We start from the raw sequence: 23,942 nt of genomic DNA on the forward strand, positions 1-23,942 counted from the left end.
GTCTTTTAGACCCAGGTATCAGGTGTCAAGACAGAGGAAAACATAAAACAGAATACTGAACAGAGACTATATGAACTGAGAATTCCACACTTGCAGTCAACTACTAAACCCCTACTAGCCCTCTCCCCATAACAATAATTAAGCTAAACGTCTCAAAAAGCAGCTAAATTGTACATCCAACTCTAAATCACAGTTTTAAATAAAAGGCTGTAATAAAAGATGAAATGCCATGATTAGCCAGAACTCCCCTCCTTGTCTGGCTGAAATGGTGCAAGTCACACCAATAAACTTAATTTCTATTTTGTTCAATAAGTTTCAAGTCAAGAAATTAGCTAAAAACTTCAAAGTGAATATAAACAAATTCCTAACTTAGTGAATATGGAAAGCATGTAAATGAACTAAGGTGAAACACAAATTTTAAAAATATCTTTAAAGAGCACAATACAAAGAATTTCAAAGTACTTTTTAAGAAGAGTCAACTAAGCATTTCCTAATAGCCCACCTCAGCTGCTGGGGTTTTTCATGGATACCAACCACCCAGTAGTGATCAGATTTTCCTTTGCAGTGTTCTCTTGTGTTACATATGGGAGTCCATGTATTACCAAGTCCTCTGTTGAGCATTCGAACAATGCCTTCCGAATCCACATAACATGGGGTACCTATACAACAATAAAAAAACAAATCACAGAGACAGCTACATATTTGTTAAATATATCCCTTTTCAAAAACAAATACCAATCATTCAACTTTCAATTCAAAAGCATAAAGCAAAAAAACAAAACAAAACGGCAAATAATCCAAGATTATTTCCCATAGATTTTCATTAACCACATAGAGTAAGACCTAACTGAATAAAGAGAGGGGAAAAAAAAAAAACTGCACACGATATGACTAAAATTTACCCAATAATGAGGGTAAAAACCTGATCATTTCAGTGAAAACTATGCCACCTGCTGGAATATAGCAGTTTTTTAAAAGCCAATTTTAGTAAAAAAGTTAAACTTTGGTCTGAAGTTTCCTTGGTTAAGAGACTTGAAAAAATGACCAGAACCTGATGCAAGGTGATGATGTGGAGAAGTCCGTCTTAGTATTCTTCTTCCTCCCTCTCTTTCTTAGCCTTGTCACTATGCTGTTCCCCAACTCCTAGGCTTACCTAGGAAACAAGAATCCCCATTTCCTACCTACTCTGCTCCCATTTCAAGAAGCACATGGCAAATTCCCTAATTATTCCTTTTTTATCTGTGATTTCACTCTGCAAACAGCAGTTTCCTCAGAGTCTAGATCTAACTGGTAACTGGGAGAGAAAAATAAAGCTATATGAATGGAAGTTACTAATAGTCACATTTAAAGCCAAGTGACTTGTAATATTCCAATAGAAAACACATCCAGAACTGGGTGATTTTTTAAGGGTAAGCTGGAGTTTCCAATAATGTAATTAAAGGGGCATGAATCTCCAATAATAGAAATATTTAAACTAGAAGATAGGGTTAACAGGTGCCTTAAAATAAGGTATTCCTCAGTGTCCTTCAAATCATGTCATAAGCCACTATTAAGTGAGTCTACAATAGCACTGTTCAATAGAAATACCATGTGAGCCACAAGTCTAATTTTAAATTTCCTAGTGCCACATGAGAAAAGGGGGAAAAAAGTAAAGTTAATTTTAATAATCTATTTTATTAACTCTAATATATCCAAATATTATCATCTTAACATGTAATCAACGTAAAAAATTACTGACGTCTTTTACTTCTTTCTCATACTAAGCCTCCAAAATCTGGAGAATATTTTACACTTACAGCACATCTCAATTCAGATTAGCCACATTTCAAGTGCTCTATAGCCACAATGGCTAGTGTTTACGGCAGTGGATTGTGCAGCAGTAGAAAATTCTTGATTTTTGTGTAGAATCTTCTAGAAAAGCTAGAACTTTAGCTCTGATTTGGATTTCCTCCTTGCTAGCTAATAAATATCCAGTAAAATATATTTTCCTCTTTGTAAGTTTTCTAATCAGAATTCTGACGAAGAGACTTGTATACAAAGCATTTCTAGTTCTGCCAATATATTAATACAAAGAAATTTAAACATAAAATATTGACTATTTATCTTTAAACAAACTAATTACAATTAAAATAATGAAACAATTTTCTTCTTGAAAAAATGTCTTTAATTTTAATAAATGAATTTATCTTGCCTTCAGCTGAAAATCCAACCCATACAAGGTAGGATTTCCTTGTAAGAGGAAGAGGATCACCATGTAAAATTTGTTTTTTCTTTTTCCCCAGCTCCAGCAGTTGAGCTCCAAGACACTGATCACCATCAAATCCTGTACCTAGTCAGAAAATTGAAATATAAATCAGGTATCCATGGTTATTTGGCTATAATGTAGTCTGAATTATTTTCTGTGAATTGAACTGATTTTGTGTTAAATTCCTAGATTAATTAGCACTACATTTTATAGATAACCTACCTAACTGAAGCACCATTCGGGTATTAGAAGCAGAATATTACATTACAAGGACTATTACTATAAAGTGTTTCTAAGTGGTAATTCATTCACTCAAGAAATATTTACAGAGAGCTTACTTTGTGCCAGGTACAGAGGTTATAATGGTAAAGAAGACAAAGTCCCTATTCTCATGAAATTCATACTCAGGTAGAAAGGAAAAAGTAATTTAAAAAAAGAAAGAAAAAATGCTAAGTGTTATTATCAAAGATTAAAAATGCTAATGTGATAGAGTGTCAGACTAAGTGGCTATTTTAGATTGAACAGACAAAGGCAGCCTTTCCAAGAAAGTGAAATTTAAACTGAGATATGATTTGCAAGTTGGAGCTAGTCACCCAAATGATAGGGGGAGGAGCACTACAGCAGACAGGGAACAGCTAATGAAAAGGTCCCAAAGTGGGAACAAACTCGGTGAGTTTGAAGAACACAAAGCAGTCAGTAGGGCCAGAACGAGTAGCAAGAAAAAGTGGTAAGAGTTGAGGTTGAAAAGGCAGGCAAAGTTCAGATCACGTAGGACTTTGCCAACTGCAGTAAGAAGTTTGATTTTCATTCTAAAGCAACAGGAAGTCATCAGAGGAATCTAAGCAGGAGAGGGCCGTGGTCTGATTTATGTTTTTAAAAGATCACCTAGGCTGCTATGTGGAGAATGGATTGTGGAAGGAAGAATTGGAGGTTATCTGATAGTCCAAGAGATGACATCTGGTTTGGACTGGGGTTTTAGTGGAGATGAAGAGAGACAGATTTAGAAAGTTGGGTGAACTGACATGATACAACTTTGCCAATGCAGATGATGTGGGGGTGAGGGAAAGAGAAGAATCAAGGATAACTTTTATATTTCTGGCTTGAGTAGTTAGATTGATAGTATGCCATTTATGGAGATGGGAAAACTAAGATGTAAGTTTGTGGGGGAAAAAACCCCCCCCGAGGTTTTACTGTGACAAAGTTAAGTTTGAGATGTACATCAAAATAGAGATTTCAAGTGGACAATTGGATCTGTGAGTCTGGAGACAGGAGAGAGAAGGGTTGGTAATATTAATTTAGAAGTCATGAACACATAGATGTATTTAATGCCACGGGTCTTGAGATAATCCAGGGTAGTTTCTCAAACTGCATTTTTTCCTGAGTCATGAAATCAGTTTAGCATTATAACCAGCACTTAAAGAACAATGAAATCAAAGAGTAAATGTTGTCCACGAGACTTTTGTTATATTTGCAGGTATGCATAGAATAGCAACAGAATGCATTTTTCACTAGGTCTAAGCAGTTGAAAGATTGACAGATCCCGACCTAGAGAGAGTACCAGAGAAGAGGGACTGTAACTGAGCCCTAGAACATTCCACCTAAAGGGCTGGCATAGGAGGAGGAGCCAGCAAAGGAGCTCAAGGAGTTATCAGTAAGGAAGAAATTGGGAGAGTGATGTCACAGAAGACAAAAGAAATTATTTCTAGTAGAATTACTTAAATAAGCATAAAAAGATCATCGGTAACCTTGATAAAACCAGTCTTAGCATAGTGGTGGGGACCAAAGGAAGAAAACGAAGTGATAAAAAGGAAGCAGCAACTTTTTAAAAGTCACATTCAAGGCCGTTTTGGTCCTTCACATAAAGAGTTAGTTTATTTTTTGAGACATTTAAACTCTCATAATTCTTATAAGATATGGAAGATATGGACATGGAAGCAATTAACAAAACTCTACCTTAGAATTCTTTCTACAGTACAGTTTTTCTATAAATAAACTGTTTTTGCTTTCATTGCTATTATTTAAAACAACAAAATTCTCTACAAAGATTATACCGATTCAAATGTTTAAAAAAATCGCAAAAGGAGGTATAAACCAAAACAAAAAGAGGGAAAAAAAGCCCAAGTAATTTCCATTTTACAGAAAAGCTCAGGTCATGGCAAAATTGTGAAAGACTAGAAAAAAAATCTACCTCTATGATAAATAATGACAAGCTGTTCTCCATGTCCTGCCATTGACACCACAGGCCCAGGAAGACTGAACATCTCTTTTTGAACACCTCCAATGGTAAACAAGCGAAGAAGCAAGGTGCTAGTGGCAGCAGCAGCCCAACCCTGACCAAGACATATGGCTTCAATATCTTCATTTTGAGGCATGTCTACTATCCACTCTTTACTTGAATCCCAAGAACTAAAGTGCAGGCAGTGAAGCTTGCTAAAAATTAAAACAAGACAGAAACAATCAAACATTCATATTTGATATTTTGTATATATAAAAAAACCTAATCATAATACCCAGTAACAAAATCAAATAGCTTATTTTTTCTATTATACACAAATAGTGCAAAAATGGCTTTAAGAAAGTAATTATGAAATATCTTTAAAAGGGACCACATTAAAACCATTAACAGTCATGTTATTGAATATTTAAAGATAAAGGAAAATGCTCACAACATAATGTAAAATGGAGAAAAAGGCAGGCTAAAATCTGTAGAGTATAAACCTAGGTGCAAATACACATAAAAATCACAACCAAATTTTAAAAAAGGAAGCATCAAAACATTAGACAACAGTTCTCTCATTGCAAATAATAATAATAACAACAATGGAGAATAAAGAGAAAAAGAAAAAAAGTCATATATAATCCCACCAGTGAGATTACCAACCTCTGTTCACAATTTGATGTGTATTTCCAGTCTTTTTTCTTTGCATATATACATGCATATAAGTGAGTTATTATGAAACTTAAGCTTCAGAATGTAGATACCATAGTATTTGGAATCAGAGGCAGTACTGAATTCCTGAACAGTAATTTAAATTCAAATTTAAAATAAAAAGATAACATTGTCTATGTGAAATAACATACCTAGGAAAACAAAGAGGATATTTGAAATCAAAACTGCACATGGAACTAAATGTTCTAATTATGTAAGATATCCTGAGTTAGAGACACTGGCTCAACAGTGATTTATTTAAGTAAACTGATTTAATGCAATAATGAAGTATTGAGTTGATTTTATAATGCGTAAATTAGGAAACCAATTAAAATGTTAAAAATGACCCAATTTGGTGTTTTTCAGGCTTTAATGCATATTCTATCACCTGAGGATCTTGTTAAAATGAAGATTCTGATTCAGAAGGTCTGAGGTCTGTGATTCTGTTTCAACATGGTCCCAGGTGCCCCATTCCCCTACTTTGTGGACCATACTCTAAGCAGCAAGGAACTAATGTATCCAGTTAGAAGGGTTTTAATTTCAAATCACCTGGGGGTTAGTAAAATCTATGATCAAGTGTATAAGCATATGATCAGCTAAAAAAATACAGATTCTGTATGCATTGCTTTTCTACCATACTTTTTTTGTCTCTATATCTACCTACCTATTTACCTACCTGCCAAAATAATCTAAGAAGTCTAAATATATTAAGTTAAAGTCAAACTAACAAATAGTACTAATAACACTTTTCAGTGTATGTGTGTGTGTTTTTTTTTAAAGAGAAGTTTCAAATCTAATCAATACTGACAAAAAAATCCAGATCAGTAGTTGCCCAAGGCTGGGTGGATTAACTATTAATTATTAACTGTAGTTTTATCTGAGAGTAGAATTCTGGGTGGAATTTTCATTTGCTACAAATTCTGTACTGCTTAAGTTTGTTTATTTACAACTCTAATATGTTTATTACCCTTATGTAATAAGGGGACAATTTGGCAAAAACAGAAATATGTTCTGAGGTATTAGGGGTGTAGTGGTATTTGTACTAAACTCTTCTGAAAACCCATACTACAAAAGATGTATTTTTGTTTTTATCTTATTAACTTTTTGTATTGAACTTCAACATTTGTGTCCAACAGTTCAACAGTAACAAATTCTTCCTAATAATCTTGAATTTACCTTGCTAGTTCATCAGTGCTCTCACATGCCAACAAAATAGCTTCATGGGAAAGATCTGCTACTGTATAATTCAAAGTGTTTGATAAGTGTGTTGCATGGTGTATGGAGGTATCATGGAACTCCACATCTATGGCATTGTCTTGCTCATCATTATAGCAGCGAATAATTCCAATAGAGTTCCACACCTACAAATATGTAAGGTTAAATACAAGTCTGAAAAAGACTGAAGCTCCTAGAATCAGTAGGCTAAAACAGCACAAACTAACAAATACTATAATTCAGTCTGTATCAAGGTTTAAGTTATGGAGTAGCCACAGCTTACATACCTCTAAACAGTTTCAGGTAACAGTAGTAACATCAGAGCAAAATGACTAATTATTCTATTCTTCATGAAAAGAAGGTATGTATATACTTATTTATTAGCAAATGGAATATTTCACTTCATATTTTTAAGAATTTCATTACTGTCATAAAAAAATACTCTACAATTGGCCTTTGAACAACTGAACCATTAAATTCCTCAAAAGAAACATTTCAAACATTTACTTACTCACAAATATGGATATAAATGACAGCATATTTTTTTGTTCCAGCTAACTGGTGTATAGTTACAGAATAAATACATACATTTTTAAGGCAGCATAAACTGGTAACATTTAGAAAACTTATCTTTCACTCATGTACACTATAAGCTCTCACTGGGTAGGACAGGACCTAGTGTTTCTTTCCTATACCACAAGTAACAGCTATAAAAGTAGTTGACAATATTAGAAAAATCAAGACCTATTACTTGATGATAATTACTGATGGCAATAAAACTTTTTTAAGAAAATAAAAACATCACCTTTAATATTTATATACAAATTTATGCCAGGACTATTCCATTCAAAAAACACAAGAGGCAAAGTTCTCAGTGAAAAATCTCAAATAATCAACAAATAGAAATATTAAACTTTTTCAGCTTTTAAACTTAAGACAAAAAGCTAATACAGTCATTCCATAAATAAATGTTTAATGCCTACTGTGCCATACCTTGTCCTAAGTGCTATCAGTAAACAAAATAGAAAAATCACTATGCTTATGGAGCATACATGCTGGTGGGATGGGAAAAAGAGGCAGATAGTTTCTTTTCACAGTACTTATCACCTTCTAATAGTATACTATACTAGGTGCTGCTTTCTAAAAAACATCTTCTAACTAATGTTCTGGAATCAGTACAATCTCCTATATAAAAAGTAATATGAGAAGTAAAGTTTGTAAGTATAGCCAAGAGGAACTGCAAGATACACAGTCACATTTACTTATGTTCATTATGTGTCATTTTACAAAGCAGAATCTTATTTAACAGAATTTTGAATAATGAGGCTGAAATAAAATTAAAACTGTGAGTTAACCATAAAACAAATCAACCAAAAAATTATAATCAACCAAAGTGCTTTAGGCAACTTAATCAAGGTTTTTAAAAAATAGCTTTTACCAAACAAAATTAACTATATTGAGATAAAATGCTGACAGGTGAGATAAAACTATTTTAAAGTTAAGTGTAGACCTGAGACTTACCATGAATCTGTGAGTGAGATGCAAGGGTGTAGAACCTGACTGGAATGGCTTTTGCCGGGGAGTTGGCATAGGACCATTATAAAATGGCTTTTGAGATGTTAAAAGTGGTAGATTTTGAATGCCGCCTGCCTGATCATCTTCCTCCTCCTCTTTGAGAAGACTGGAACTATTTTTTAGCATTGTAACATCTAGAAAACAAAGGATTATAATTAGAGAATCATAAATACCAATGACCTTAAAAAAGAAAAGCATTATGGAAATCTAATAACCTTGTCCATTCATATTTAATAATGCTAAAATGTTATTTGCCTCTTTCATGGACATCTGCAATAACAGTTCAAAAGCAATGGAGGTAAAACTGTTAGTACCTTAGCATGAATCAAGGCAGTGGCACCAATCTGTATTAGTAGTCAATGCATTGTTAACCACCACTTAACTGCATTAAAAACAGTAAAAATATTTTTGTTTTTGTTTTTGTTTTTTAGATTCCACATACGAGCAATCTCATATGGTATTTTTAGCGTAAATACAAAACAGAAATAGACTCATAGACATAGAATACAAACTTGTGGTTGCCAAGGGGGTGGAGGGTGGGAAGGGATAGACGGGATTTCAAAATTGTAGAATAGATAAACAAGATTATACTGTATAGCACAGGGAAATATACACAAGATCTTATGGTAGCTCATAGAGAAAAAAATGTGACAACTGAAAAATTGTGCTGAACACTGGAATTTGACACATTGTAAAATGATTATAAATCAATAAAAAATGTTAAAAAATAGTAAAAATATTAATTTTATTAAATCTTGATCTTTGCATAGATTTAAAAAAAGCGTTCTCTGTGCTAAAATGGGAAGTATGCATAAAGAATTGTAATGGTTGTCTTAAAAAAAGCATTTGTGTAATTGAGTTGTAAGCTGAACTAGCTAAGTTTTTCATGTAATACCATTTTTACTTAAAAGAATGCCAGATAAACCGTGGTTACACAGACTTAGGTATGTGGTAAACATTTTCTTAAAAATGAATGAAGTGAGCTGGTCACTTAAGAAAAATAACTGACAGAGTTTGTGGTCAATGATAAAATTTGAGCTTTCAAGCACAAATGAGAATAGTGGAAAACTTGTATTTGCCACCATGAACTTGACTGCTTCATAGTATTTTAAAACTTCTGATGAGATTGGTGCTGATACTAACAAATATTATTCTGGAAAATGTGTCAGTATTAGGAAGGTCTGCAAACCTCAGTGAATCAGTATTTCCCAAATCACCAATATGTATGTTACAAAACCAAACGTGGTAAATGATCCACTCAAAGTTCAAGTTAGACCAGTGGATTTTAATGTAATAATAAGAGTCGAAATGTTCATCAAAAAGTTCGCAAAAAGTTCTCAGACTCCACACTGCAAGTAATCTTTAAGAAACTATCATTTGTTGTGTTTTGGTGCAGCATCAAAGAACAATATCCACAATTATTTCAATAGGCTATTAAAATCTCTCTCTCTTTTTAAACTACATATTGTGTGAGATGAAATTTTCTTCACTTAAAAGTAAAAACAATATATGGCAGTAGACTGAATTCTGAAGCACATGAGAGAATCTAGCTGTCTTTTATGATAGACATTAACAGGATTTGCAAAAGGGTAAAATAATGCCACTTCTCTAATTTTTAAAAAAATTTCATTAAAAATGTTATGTTTACATGTTTATTAACGAGTTTACTGTTATTTTAAAGTGAATAAGTATTTTAAAAATTCCTGTTTTAATTCCTAACATGGTAAATAATAATAAATATAGCTCCACAGATGATTTTCTTCAGAGTCCTCAAAATTTTTAAGAATGTAATGAGCTCCTGAGACCAAACATCTGAGGAGTGCTATCCTATAAGCCCTATATGCTTTAAATGCAGTACAATTTACATTGTACATTGGCATTTTACTTGGTAATGTTCAAGTCTGTTATTTTGCCAAGTAAGTTGTTGTAATAGGTACTTTATTTAAAAGTTTTTAGTTACAATCTCAATAACTTTAACAGATACTGTACTATTCAGTCACCTATTTCTCCTTGAGTTAGCCTGGTAGTTTGTGTCTTTCAAAGAACTTGTCTATTTTATCTAAGTTGGTGAATTTATGGGCACAAAAGTGTTCATAATATTCTCCTATTATCCTTTTGCTATTAATAGCAGTGCTGTCTTACAGAAATATAATGTGAGTTACATATGTAAGTAAAAATTTTCTAGGAGCTATATTTTAAATAGTAATTTTATTGATCTTCTCAAAAAACTAGCTTTTGGTTTTATTGACTTTCTCTATAGACTTTGGTTGTCAGTTTCACTGAATTCTGCTCTTTATTATTTCCTTCCTTCTGCTGGCTTGGGATTTAATTTTCTCTTCTTTTGCTGGTTTGCTAAAGCAGAAGCTTAGATCATTGATTTGAAACCTTTTTTACTATACATATTTAATGCTATAAAGTCCCCTCTACACACTGCTTTAGCTACATTCTACTAATTCAATAACAACTTTATATAATAGCTTTAATAAAATACTGAAAATATTGATCAACAGGATGGATCATCGAGGGGGGAGGGTACAGCTCAGTGGTAGAGTGTGTGCTTAGCATGCATGAGGTCCTGGGTTCAATCCCCAGTACTTCCATTAAAAATAAATGAAAAAATTAGCCTAATTACCGCCCCTCCTTAAAAAAAGAAAACCCAGGATGGATCATCACATTCACAAAGTGAGTGCATACCAACTGAATTTTCATCATCATCTAGGATGTGACTTCGCTGTCTAGGACGACCTGAAGCCAGCATGAGGTCATCATCATCTTCCTCATCATTGATAATCCCTTTTGAAAAAGAGCGCATTTCGACTGCATTGTCATTTAGAAAATCACCAGCATTACTTCTATCATCTCCATCAAAAAGATCACTGTAATCCTTTTCCACTCTGCTAGATACCTTGAACAATTTAACACAAATTAAAAAGTATTAGTGAACTATTTAGATCAACTCAATAACTCAATAGGTAGTCTTCTAATATGCACCTAAAAACTCTACTAAGTAAGCAAATATGCTGGTAAAAATAATTAGTAAATATATTTATGAGGATTGTACTTACATTTATGTAAAATCTAGTCCTTACTTTAAATGCCTTATAGTCTACAGGTAAGGTGGGAGTGTAAGACAGACATGTAAAGAATATATTTATATATATATACCCAAATATGAAGCAAGATTTTATTCCTCACAAGTCTTCTCCATAAAAGAAGTCACCTATGAGTCCTTACAAAATCTCTCCTTATAAGATATTCTCTCATTTTCCTCTATTTTGAATAAGACACTGCTTAGGTAAGATACGTTTGCTTTAAATGATCTCAGTGAAAGCTTATTTTTTGGAGGGTTGGTGTTTTTGTTTTGTTTTGTTTTGTTTTGTTTTGTTTTGATGCTTATAGAAGTAAATGGATAGAACCAATAGAAAAACAAAGGCAGCAAAGAAATTCAATATTAATCGATTCCTAGGAATGTGAACATACTGCTGCAGGTACTGAATGTCCCTATAAACAGTTTTTGAGATCACTTTAAAAAGGGAATAGTAAGCAGATACATTGTAAAGATCACAATATTCCTATAGGACGAATGAAAACTGTACAAATGTTAAGTCAACAGAAACTTATAGTTGGATATAAAATTCTAATGAGAACATCATTAATGGAATCAAAAGGGACTATATCACAAACCTTTTAGATGGAAGTACAGATGATTGTGTTTGGAAAATTAACATTTAAAGAAACAAGAGAACAGAAAAAAATACTCCTAAATTCATATATTTAAACATATGATTTGAACAATTAAATTTATAAATAAATGCTATAAGAAGATACTTAACTATTCCATCCATAGTCCTAAAACTTTATGTACTCAAGTTGGTGAAAAACTTTATTTTTGCACTTTCTTATTCAAAAATGAAGGTTTTGACCTTATCTTTTATGGTGAGGGCCATGAAGTATTAAAGGTGTTGTAACAGAAATAAGTACTGAGAAATAAGACCAAAAAGGAGAGAGACTGGACAATTCTGGATAGAAGGGTTAAGGTTTTATAAGAGGTGACCTTTGAAGTAAAAATTATTTCTCAATTTACTTTTTGTTTTTATCAATGTTATATGCGTATATGTAACACATGCAGTGTTATAAGGTTTATTATGAAAATGAAAACTCTCTGCACAGCCTCCAATTTACTTCTCTGCTTTCAACTGGTTTTTTTTGATACTTTCCTCTATACTTTTAAAGATTCTAGTCTTATTTTTTGATTTTTCAGTTTTAATTATTATCTATTTAATTGATGCTATTAACTTCCTTCTATTAGGGAAGATGAGGATTTGGTGCCATTTTTCAACCACCCTTACCCTCCTTGTACACATGCACATCATTCTCCTACCCCTGTCCTTGCAATATGGAAATATTTTTATTTTGGTTGGATCAATAATCAGTATTTAGGGGAGGAGAGTACAGTTCAGCGGGTAGAGCATGGGTATAGCTCAGTGGTAGAGCGGGTGCTTAGCATGCACAAGGTCCTGGGTTCAATCTCCAGTACCTCTACTAAAACAAAAACCAAAAAACAAAAACCCCCCAAAAACTAGTTACCCCCCCAAAAAAACAAAAAATAATCAGTATTTTGATTTATTATGACCATGTAAGTGCTATTCGTGGCTGAATAAAAATTATAATAACATTTACAAAGTGTTGTGCTAGAGACTGTTCTAACTCTTTATACACAATTCATTTAATTGTCCCAGTAACCCTAGGTGATAGGCATTAATCTTATCCATTGATTTACAGATGTAGTATATTATGATCATTTTCCCACAACGTTTTGTTTTTTGTGGAGTTAAAAATCTCTCTGGAATCACGCTCCCTGACTTCAGACTATACTACAAAGTTACAGTCATCAGAACAGTATTGTACTGGCACAAAACCAGACACATATTAATGAAACAGGATAGGAAGTCCAGAAATAAGCCCACACACTTATGGTCAAATAATATATGACACAGGAGGCAAGAATATACAGTGGGGAGAGAACAGTCTTTAATAAGTAATGCTGGGAAAACTGGACAGCTACCTGTAAAAGACTGAAATTAGAACATTCTCTAACACCACATACAAAAATAAACTCAGAATGTATTAAAGATCTAAGTGTAAGACTTGAAATTTTAACTCCTAGAGGAAAATACAGGCAGAACACTCAGACATAAAATTGTAGCAAAATTTTTTTGGATCTGCCCCTAAGGCAAAGGAAACAAAAGCAAAAATAAACAAATGGGACCTAATTGAATTTAAGAGTTTTTGCACAGCAAAGGAAATCATCCACAAAATGAAAAGAAAGCCTACTGAACGGGAGAAAATATTTGCAAATGATATGACCGATAAGAGGTTAATATCTAAAATATATAAACAGCTAATACCACTTAATATCAAGAAAAAAAACAATTAAATATGGGCAGAAGCCCTGAAAAGACATTTTTCCAAAGAGGAAATGTACATGGCCCTTAGGCACATGAAAGGATGTTCAACACTGCTAATTATTAGAGAAAGGCAATATCAAAACCATAATGAGGTATCACGTCATACCTGTCAGAAGGGCTAGGATCAAAAAGAATACAAATAACAAATGTGGGCAAGGATGTGAGAAAAGGGAAGCCTGGTATGCTGTTGGTGGGAATGTAAATTGGTGCAGACATTGTAGAAAACAGTATGAAGGTTTCTCAAAAAACTAAAAATAAGAGTACCACATGACTCAGCAATTCTACTCCTGGGTATATATCCATAAAAAACAAAAAACACTAATTCAAAAAGATTCATGCACCTCAATGTTCACAGCACCATTATTTACCATTGCCAATTTATGGAAACAACCTATAAGCTCATCAACAGATGAATAGATAAAGAAGATGTATGTGTACATATGTACAGACACACATATACACACACACACACAAAATGGAATACTACTTAGCCATAAGAATAAAATTTTGCCATTTGCAACGTGAATGGACCAGGGGTGTGTTATGCTAAGTGAAATAAGTCAGACAAAGACAAATACTGTATGTTATCACTTATATCTAGAATCTAAAAAATACAACAAAAACTAGTGAAATAATAATAAAAGAAACAGACTCATGGATACAGAGAACAAACTAGGGGGGAGAGAGAAAGGGGGAGGGGCAATATAAGGACAGAGGATTAAGAGACACAAACAATTACGTATAAAATAAGCTACAAGTATATATTGTACAACACAGGGAACATAGCCAATACTTTATAACTTTAAGTAGAGTATAATCTTACAATATAGTGAATAACTATATTGTATCCCTGTAACTTATGTAATACTATACATTAACTATACTTGAAAAAAAAAAATCTCCTACCTGTTTTAGTCTTTTTTCTTAGATAGATTCCCCAGAGATGATCTTACACTCTCCTGCCTGAAAAGCGTACGACTGGCTGACAATGCTCTGGGAGCTAAGCATAAAAAGTGAGCTGGGAATATCAGCACTCAAATATATAACCCTATCATTTAAGCCTTTTCAGTAAATATTCCCCCTCCACCCAGTGCCACTCAGTTGTATCCAGTGTCCCTGGACCAAAGACCTCATTTTTACCTTATCTAGAGAAGAAATCTCCAGCATTCTGCCAAAATGTATACAGGGGTGAAGGAGGGCAGTTACTTAGCTGTGCCCACTGATGTTAAGACTGGACAGATCTACTTGCTTATTAAATCAACCCTCCTGTTTTCAGTATCATTTTTAAGAAGTACCTAGTACTACCAAATTCTGACTCTTTGGGGATTCAGTTAGGCAAGCTAGTGGCACCTCAGCTTTCCCCCAGTGCAGTCTTAGGATTCAGCTTTTTGAGAAGCTAAGCTTAGTTTCTAACATTCTTCTATTTTCCAGCTTAAAAAATTTTTTTTTACTATCATCATTTCAACTATCTTCTTTAACCTTATGAGATTATGCATTAAAAAAATTTCTCTCAGTATAGTTTTAGTTGGGCTTCCAGGTATGAGGAATTTGAGTAGAAATAAATGGGTGTATTAAGTCTGTGATCCTTAACTGGAAGTCTAAAACAACTTGAAATATGAGTGAATATATCTGCCAGGCAGGGGGAATAATGAGCACAAAGCAATGAGGTATAAAACAAGGTGGCCCATTTAAAGCGGTTCAGTAAGGCTGGAGAGATAAGCATAAGATGTATATGATTAGCTCTAAGAGTTAAGGCTAATTCAGGACAGAAAAATTTTATAAGCTAAACTAAGTTACACTTATAAACTCTAATTTTTATCTATAAAACATTTATTTAATTAAAAAACCCAAGAACACCAGGATACTAAAATAGTACTTCACAAAGGTATTCCTTGGAAAGCCACAGAATATTGATAGGCATTATATGGACGGAAAAAAGTTTCTTAGTAAAATATATTTGGGAAACATTAGGTTAAACAAGTTTAAACAATTTTCTTTATGATAGAGCACTACTGAGCATCTAATTACATAAATTATACTTTTCAAAGAAAGTAATATAGTTTGTGGTGTTTTCCAAATCCATATGACCACAGAAAGACTTTGAAGAAATTATTCTACCCTATTACTTATTACCTTACTGCTTGACATCTTTCCACTGGGGTCACAAACATTCTCCAGGAGTCCCAGATTTCCTTCTGCATCAGTATAAGCTATTTGACCACAAGTGGGATGCCATGACAGGCCACAGATTGCATGACCTTTCTCATTTTTCACCCTAAAAATTAAAAAGTGAGTTCTTAAAACACTGACAAGAAAAATAGAAATTATACCTTTCTTTAGGTAAATTTTAGTTAGAAAACATTACATGGTTTTTGATAAACACAGGTGTATGTTTGCATTTTGACAATCTAATAACAGCAAATTTGAAATGTTTCATAATAAAACAAACCAAAATCTAACAGAAATTAGCAAAAAAGAGACAAAAGATATAATGAATCATACCTTTCCATGCAATCTTTGGTTTCCACATTCCAAACTATAATTAAACCGTTAATACTTCCTGCAGCTAAATATTGTCCACAAGGAGACCAGGTTACTATATTCAGGGTCTAATAAAGAAAACAATTAACAAATAATAATTCTATGTAATTTGAAACTGTTAACACTCATTTTATTACCAAATTCAAATTTTTATAACCCATATTCATGCAATTTTTAATTAAATCTGATATACAAATGGCAAGATAAAGTTTGCTTATTTTTTAACTTTTTTTCAATAATTCAGCAATCAAAATAATAGCAGCTATTACTCTATACATCATAAGAATATCAGACTAGCACAATTTTAAAAGCAAAATCTAAAAAATGCTATTATCCTGGAAAGAGAGAAAACACAAGGCATCCTCTTAGCACTCACAATCAAGATGTAGAGAACTAGGAAGTGAAGTACTAAGTGAACCGTACTAAGCCATTGCCGACCTACTGGGATTCTGTTTCCTTAACTGCAAAATGCTGTGCATGAGAGAAGGAAGGGAGGAGGAGGGGAGAGAAAGAGAAAGAGAGAGAAAGCAGACCAACAATATTTCCTGCTCTAAATTCCAGGGTCTGTGATCACAAGTCTCAATGGAACTAATTTAACAATAAAGGCTAATTACTGATAATGTGAGAATAATGTGTCCTATTACTATGCTAGGGTTAAATTTGCCTTCTTATAAACTAAAAGATTTTCCTATCAAATTTCACAAAGGAGGAAAGCCAGATAGAACCTAGAAAAGATTAATCTACTGTCTAGGTATTGGCTACATGAAAAAAGGCTGAGGGGCGGAAGGTGGACACATGCATAACATTGGAGTTGTTCTCCAATGATATTTAACTGCAACTGTATTTAAGTAAAGTATGCATTAAATATTCCCATTAGAATGTAAATTGACGCAGCCACTATGGAAAACAGTATGGAGGTTCCTTAAAAAACTAAAAATAGAACTACCATATGATTCAGCAATCCCACTCCTGGGCATATATCCGGAGAAACTCTAATTCAAAAAGACACATGTACCCCAGTGTTCACAGCAGCACTATTTATAATAGCCAAGACATGGAAACAACCTAAATGTCCACTGACAGGTGAATGGATAAAAAAGATTTGGTATGCGTGTACACACACACACACACACACACACACACACACACACGAATATTACTCAGCCATAAAAAAGAATGAAATGCCGTTTGCAGCAACATGGATGGAACTAGAGATTATCATACTAAGTGAAAGAAGTCAGAGGAAGACAAATATCGTATCATTTATAAGTGGAATCTTAAAAATGATACAAATGAACTTATTTACAAGACAGAAACACACTCACCAACATAGAAAACAAACTAATGGTTACCAAAGGGGAAAGGCAGAGGGTAGGGGTAAGAGGGATAAATTAGGAGTTTGGGATTAGCAGATACAAACTACTGTATATAAAATAGATAAACAACAACGACCTACTATATAGCACAGGGAACTATATTCAATATCTTGTAATAAACTACAATGGAAAAGAATATATTTATATAATTTAATCACTTTGCTGTACAGCAGAAACTAACACAACATTGTAAATTAACTATACTTCAATTAAAAATATAAAAAAAAAATTCCCATTAGCCTACACAAAATGTCACTTACAAAACTTACCTGAGAGATGAAATTATCTGAAAGATCAAATTGATTACTCCAAGTTTCCCTTCTATACAGCTTAACAGATTTCTCCACAGGAACTGCCAATAACTATTAGGAAAGAAAAAAGATTTAAACAAAAGTTTAAATTAAATTTAAAAAGAAAGAGAACAAAAGCAGAAAACTGATCCAAACAAGACTACAAAACATAAAAGAAAATCTGTATTTTAATTGGCAACTAACAAAACTCAAAAAATTACTTAAAATTTTCTTAAGTAAACAATGTGTGAGAATCATAGTACTGTTTGCACCAAAAAGCAGAGCACTTGGAGTTACTAGTATTTTTAATACTACTTCTTAAGGAATATAAGCTCCTTGGATCTAAAAATTCATCTTATTTGCTGGAAAGAAAGAATAGAGCCAGAATACTTTGAATATTTCTTGAAGAAAAGGAAACTTATCTTCTCATATAGTCTTCCAAAGAAACAGATTAGCAGAAAAAATAAAAATGGTGTAGTCTTTCCATGTTAAAAAAAAAGAAAAAAGAAAAAAAGGATTACTTATGAACAGTAAGACTATGTTTTAAAAAAAATTTTTAATTGTTTCATAAGCAAAGAAAAAATACACACTAGATTCCTGAACCATCACTTTAGTGCAGAATATACTCTTAAAAGTTTACATGACACAAAAGGGCATAGATTGAAAATAAAGTCTCCCTCCCATCTTTAACTCTACATTCCCAAAAGCAAAAAATACATAGACTATACGAGAATGTATTTGTATATAGATACAAGTACACACACAATTAACAGTAGCATTCTATCTACTGTCTATACCTACTGCTCTATAGCTTGATGTTTTTAACATAACTAAAGATTATTCCATGTGAAGAAATACAGATATACCTCATTCTAACAGTTGCAGAGTATTCTACTTTCAGGAATAAATTCCACAACTTATTTAAGTTCTCCATTGATGAACATTTAGGATGTTTCTAATTTTTTGCTACTATAAACGATACAATATTTGCATTATACATACTCTGTAGTGCATACGTGAAAACATGCTTATAGGATATATGCCTAGCACTAGTACTGTTGGTCATTCATGCTGATAAAAACTGCCACACTTTCTTCCACACAGTATATAATCAAACTTACAGTGTTTGACCATCTGACAAATGAAAAATGCTCTATCATAGTTTCAATTTGTATTTCTTTTAGTATGAAAGGTTGCATGTATTTTCATATGTTAAAAGCAATCTGTGTATCTTTTTCTGTACACTATCTGCACATGTTCTTGTTCATCTTTCTATTGGAATCATGTTGATTTATAAGAACTGTCTGTATATTAAGGAAATTAGTTCTTTGTCATATTGTTTCAAAATTTTCCCCAGGTTAACATTTGTTCTTTGACCTTGAAGTATTTCATATTTATTTTTTTACTTTTTATATTGTTGAACTTATTAATCTTTCCTGAAAATTTTCACATATACAGAAAAGTTGAAAAAAAAATACAGTAAATAACTATACAGACATTCACTATGTGGTGGAATGCCTCCAAGATAGTTCTCGGTAATTCTCACCTCCTGGTATTCATACCCTTTGCAAATGTATTCTTTACTAAATCTCCATTTCTCCCTTTATTATACATGAAATTTCTGTATACGTATTTCTCTGTTTTATAGATACCTGTTTACTCATGAATTAGCAGCAAATTTTAATTCTCAGTTATAACTGATTGAATCAGACTTCATCATTTTTTTCCCCAAGACTTTTAGATTTATTTTTGGCTCTAGAATCAGTTCTGTTTGGTTCCTCCAAACATCTTCTGATATTTTATATTTGAATGTTCTCAAAACTATAGACAATTTAGGGAAGAGGTGACATCTTTATACCAAATTTCTATAAATGGGATATATTTTTCTAAATGTTGCCATTTGCAACAACATGGATGAAACTGAAGGTTATTATACTTAATGAAATAAGTCACAGACAGAAAGATAAATATTGTATGTTATTACTTACATGTGGAATCTAAAAAATAAAAGTAAACAAATAAAATGAATAAATATAACAAAACAGAAACAGACTCACAGATACATAGAACAAACTAGTGGTAACCAGTAAGGAGAAGGAAGAAGGGAGGGAAAAAAATAGAGGTTAGGGATTAAGATGTACAGACTATTATGTATAAAATAACTATGCTACAAGGATATATTGTACCGCACAGGAACATAGCCAATATTTTATAATAACTGTAAGTGGAGTATAATCCTTAAAAATTTTGAATCACTATATTGTACACCTGAAACTAATATAATATTGTACATTAACTATACCTCAATAAAAATTAAATAAATAAATCCCTTTTTAAAAAAGAATGGGATATATTTTTTCTATTTAAGTCTTCTTTTACTCTTTTTGGTAGCATGTTTAAGTTTTCTTTATATAGCTCTTTCACATTTTTTGGTACATTTATTCCTAGTTACTTTATCTTTGTTGATTTCACAGTAAGTGCATTTTTTCCTCCCATTATATTTTCTAAATGGTTATTGTTTGTATATAGGACTGTTATTGGTTTTGTATATTAATTTTGCTTCCAACTACCTTACTGCATTTTCTTATTAGTAATATTTTCCCCCAGTTGATTTTCTTGAGATTTCCTTATATACAAGCATTTCATTTGCAAATAATGAACATTCTCCTTTCTCCTTTCAAACCTCTCGTGTCTTTCTATTGTCTGATTATATCAGCGAGTATCTCCAAGACATTAAACCTAGTAGGAAGAGTTGGCATAACAAGACTATTTCCCAAGTTGTTACATTAAACATGAATGTAAAGAAGAATATAAAATCAACTCATTTATGCAAAATACACTCTTCAAAAAAGAATCTTTAAAAAGTTTAAATGTTTCTTAAAGCATTTCAAAATTAATTAATTGGCTTGGAGCTCTAAAATTTACAATGTAATAAAATAGTTAGAATTCAAAAAATTATTCTTACATTCAAAGATGACAAGGACTGGAACAAATAATTAAAACAAAGGTTGAAAAATAAGGCTAACTCACCTTCCCACTTCTTGGCTGCCAGGCAAGTCTGCAGATTGATGTTGCGTTTATCACATCGTTGCATTTTTGTAGCAGTGGCCAACTAACAGCACATGTCTCATTTTTTTAAAAAAGAACAAGAAAATGTATTTCCCTTTATGAAAATTCTCCCCAAAAGACATGCAGCACTGAATACATTTAATAAGTGGTTTCTTCAAACTGACTCATATAGCTCAGAAAAAAGCAACTTAATTCACTTTAATCTAATTATGATAATATTTGACTTCCTAAATTACTTTATAACTTTCAGAGTTACAGAGCACAAGTCTTAAACAATTATTTCAAATAAGAGTTTTTTCTATATAGAATAAGCAAATAATATACTAACTGAATAAACATATATAAACAAATTTTAAAAATCCCAACATGTTACAATCTTAAAGTATCTATGAAAATGAACTTGAGAGATCTACTAAAATGTTAAGGTGTAAAAGTTAAACCTTTTAAATAGTTCAAACGTAAGGGAAGGAACTGTGGCTACTAGCTGAGGCTTTCTGAGGGGGATGTTTTTCTCATCAGCCACGTCATCCCTAGAAATGCCAAGCCTTCTCCAATTGATTGCCTCAGGAAGAATTAATTGTTCCCTCTGCCAATTCAGAAAGCATTTTCTTCATACCTCCTTTAAAAGTATTTTCAGGCTGGGTTAGAATAACATATGTGACTCTCCAAATCAAGTGTGGCCCATGCCTTATTTTTGTATCCCCAACATCTAGGGCCCAACAAATAGTAATTAGTTTGTAAATGTATAATGATTGGATTTCCCTCACTGACTTATAAAACCTAAAAATGAAATATAAATCTATAATTTCCTTTGTGATTGGGTACAAAATCAATTAATTAGTCTTCAACACATTTACTTTTGCACTAGATTATTGTGAATTTGATCATAAAAACAGTACTTAATGCTACTCAAAAGAAATAGACTATGAAGAAAAAGAATTATTTAGTCCAATAACACATTATGTAGCACCCAATATATGATGGAAGTGAGTAAAAAGTTTTCAATTCAAATTGATGAGTTTACCTGATCTGAAATTTGCCACACTTTGACAGATCCATCACAACTAGCTGATGCCTGAAGGAATAAAACAACAGATTTCTCTATAGTTACAGCCATAATACTACATGGAAACTGGTTCAACTGGTAAATCAAAGAGCCTTTTATCAACTGTGTGAAATTTTCTGTTAATTCTCTTACAGTTTTCAACATTTTCACAAAAAATGAAAAAAGAGAGGGGGAAAAACGATTACCAGAAAGATGTCCTTAGGATCAAAGGAAAGACTTAAAACAGGGGCATCATGTCCTCGAAACATTTTCTGTTGGCTGCAATCCATCACATCCACAACTTTGACTAGAAAATCACTAAGAACACGAAGAGTAATGTACATCAATAAATGCCAATACAAAAGCCTCTCAAAAGCTATGATCCAAATATTTCAAAATCATAAGAGTAAATGCCATAATTTCTTTACAGCAACTTGTGAAATTTGGCCCTCAAATTTAATAACTTACCCTTCAGTTTTGCTCTATAAAAATGCTAAAAACATAATTCAAGAGTTCTCATATGTTAAAATACAAATACTTTTAGGAAGTGACTTCCTTAGTCACACCTTAATCTTCTATTATTTACTAATCTAATTACAGTCACAACAATTTTTAAAAGCACTATGTCTTTTATTCCAACTTAGCAACTCACCAAGTATTACCTTTTTCCCCCTATGACAAAGCATCAAGAGAAACAACAAAAATCCTAATTGTACAGTCTTGGCTCTACCTAAAATGATTTTTAAAATTTATTCAGCTATCATCTTTCCCCAGTCTTTTCCAGCATTTACTAAACAGGCTGTTGGCAAAGCAACACACCTCAATTTATAAAGAAGCATGAGTTTGTAACCAAAAATCTTTACCAGAAAAAAAACCTAAACATAAAAACTAAATAATAACAAAAAGAAGAAATAGAGTCCTGAAAACGTTACTCTGAATCCAATGAATGAGGCCATTCTATTTTAACACTACTTCCTTTTCTGATATCAAAGAGCCTTACCTAGATCCAGCAGCAATTTTTGTACCATCCCCATTAAAGATCACATGGTTTGCATTTGTGGTGAAGCGAGTCAAGATACCATCTGGAACTCCTTCAGGAAATGTGTGCACCTGAATAGTATTGTTAGATACTGCAGTAACCAATTTCCCATTCTGAAAGAAAAATAAAAAGAAACATTGGCAAAATAAATAAATAAATAAATAAATAAAATCAATTGGGAGTCTCTCCATAGTTAAAAATCCCATAAAAATTTTTAAAAAATTTGTAACAGTAGTTCATGTCAAGAGAAAAACTGTCACTCAGTGCACAACTTTCCTGAAATGACTACTAGCAAGACAAATTTACTTCTTTTATAAAATTTAATTCTCCCTTCATCAGCCGAACTTTTAATTTTTGATTTTTCTAGTATTTCTGGCAAGAAAAATACTTAAGTAGTATTTTTATGGATTCCCAAATGTCATAAAAAAGGAGACACAGGACAGCTTTTCAGAAAAAACATAACTAGTCTCATTGAGGGAAGAGCACAATTTGGCCACACTATTTGTGTTGCCCTACGTTTCCACAAAAAAATCATTAAATGTCTTTCTGGAGTAGGGTAAAGTCTAAATGCAGAATCCATGGCTCCTTTTTAAAAACACCAAAGAAACAGAAAGTTTTAGAATCTGAAAATGATGTGCAGACACCATTGTTTCGCAGAGCTTTTCACAAAGCATCATTAAAGTCAAGGATCTGCCCTAGCACCTTAATTTTATTATTTATCCAGGAGGAATTAAGTCCTGACAGACTAAATCATAGTCTACCAACCTGATACACAATTTGATAAATCATATGGTCAATTTGTTAATTTAGATTAAATGATAACTGCTAAAAAGAAACAAACTGCTCAAGTCTGTTAATGAACACACTTTATCCTATAGCAACAGGTCCTAGCCATATTTGCGCACTTAGTACCCTCAGCCTATCTACAACATCTGCTCCTATTCTAAAGGGAAAAGAACTTGGTAATACAATGACAAGCTACCATACGCTAAAATCTGGGGAGATGTATACATCTGTTCAGATAACAACACAGTTGATTCAAATTTGAACTGTGATATAAACTTACCTCCAAATTCAATTATTGGAAAACTGGTGAAAAATACTATTTATGCCTGCATTGCAACTACTATATGTAATTAAACAATCCACA

The 23,942-nt window shown here is 32.5% G+C and overlaps 1 protein-coding gene across 2 annotated transcripts in view; it reads right to left on the bottom strand.

Moving 5' to 3' along the window:
- The window catches only part of WDHD1 (WD repeat and HMG-box DNA binding protein 1), a 57,344-nt gene that overhangs the window by 19,954 nt on the left and 13,448 nt on the right, over nucleotides 1-23,942 (bottom strand). For both annotated transcript variants that reach the window (XM_006180825.3, XM_032482080.1), the window contains 13 exons: nucleotides 22,754-22,905; nucleotides 21,960-22,071; nucleotides 21,733-21,783; nucleotides 20,670-20,765; nucleotides 17,619-17,711; nucleotides 15,935-16,041; nucleotides 15,566-15,707; nucleotides 10,659-10,869; nucleotides 7,911-8,098; nucleotides 6,351-6,535; nucleotides 4,434-4,675; nucleotides 2,192-2,329; nucleotides 503-659 (listed from right to left, as the gene is read on the bottom strand). In XM_006180825.3, the coding sequence (XP_006180887.1) occupies nucleotides 503-659; nucleotides 2,192-2,329; nucleotides 4,434-4,675; nucleotides 6,351-6,535; nucleotides 7,911-8,098; nucleotides 10,659-10,869; nucleotides 15,566-15,707; nucleotides 15,935-16,041; nucleotides 17,619-17,711; nucleotides 20,670-20,765; nucleotides 21,733-21,783; nucleotides 21,960-22,071; nucleotides 22,754-22,905 (1,874 nt within the window). The remainder of the gene's footprint in view (nucleotides 1-502; nucleotides 660-2,191; nucleotides 2,330-4,433; nucleotides 4,676-6,350; nucleotides 6,536-7,910; nucleotides 8,099-10,658; nucleotides 10,870-15,565; nucleotides 15,708-15,934; nucleotides 16,042-17,618; nucleotides 17,712-20,669; nucleotides 20,766-21,732; nucleotides 21,784-21,959; nucleotides 22,072-22,753; nucleotides 22,906-23,942) is intronic.

The sequence above is a fragment of the Camelus ferus genome, chromosome 6 (genome assembly GCF_009834535.1).
Source record: "Camelus ferus isolate YT-003-E chromosome 6, BCGSAC_Cfer_1.0, whole genome shotgun sequence".
NCBI classification, from domain to species: Eukaryota; Metazoa; Chordata; class Mammalia; order Artiodactyla; family Camelidae; genus Camelus; species Camelus ferus.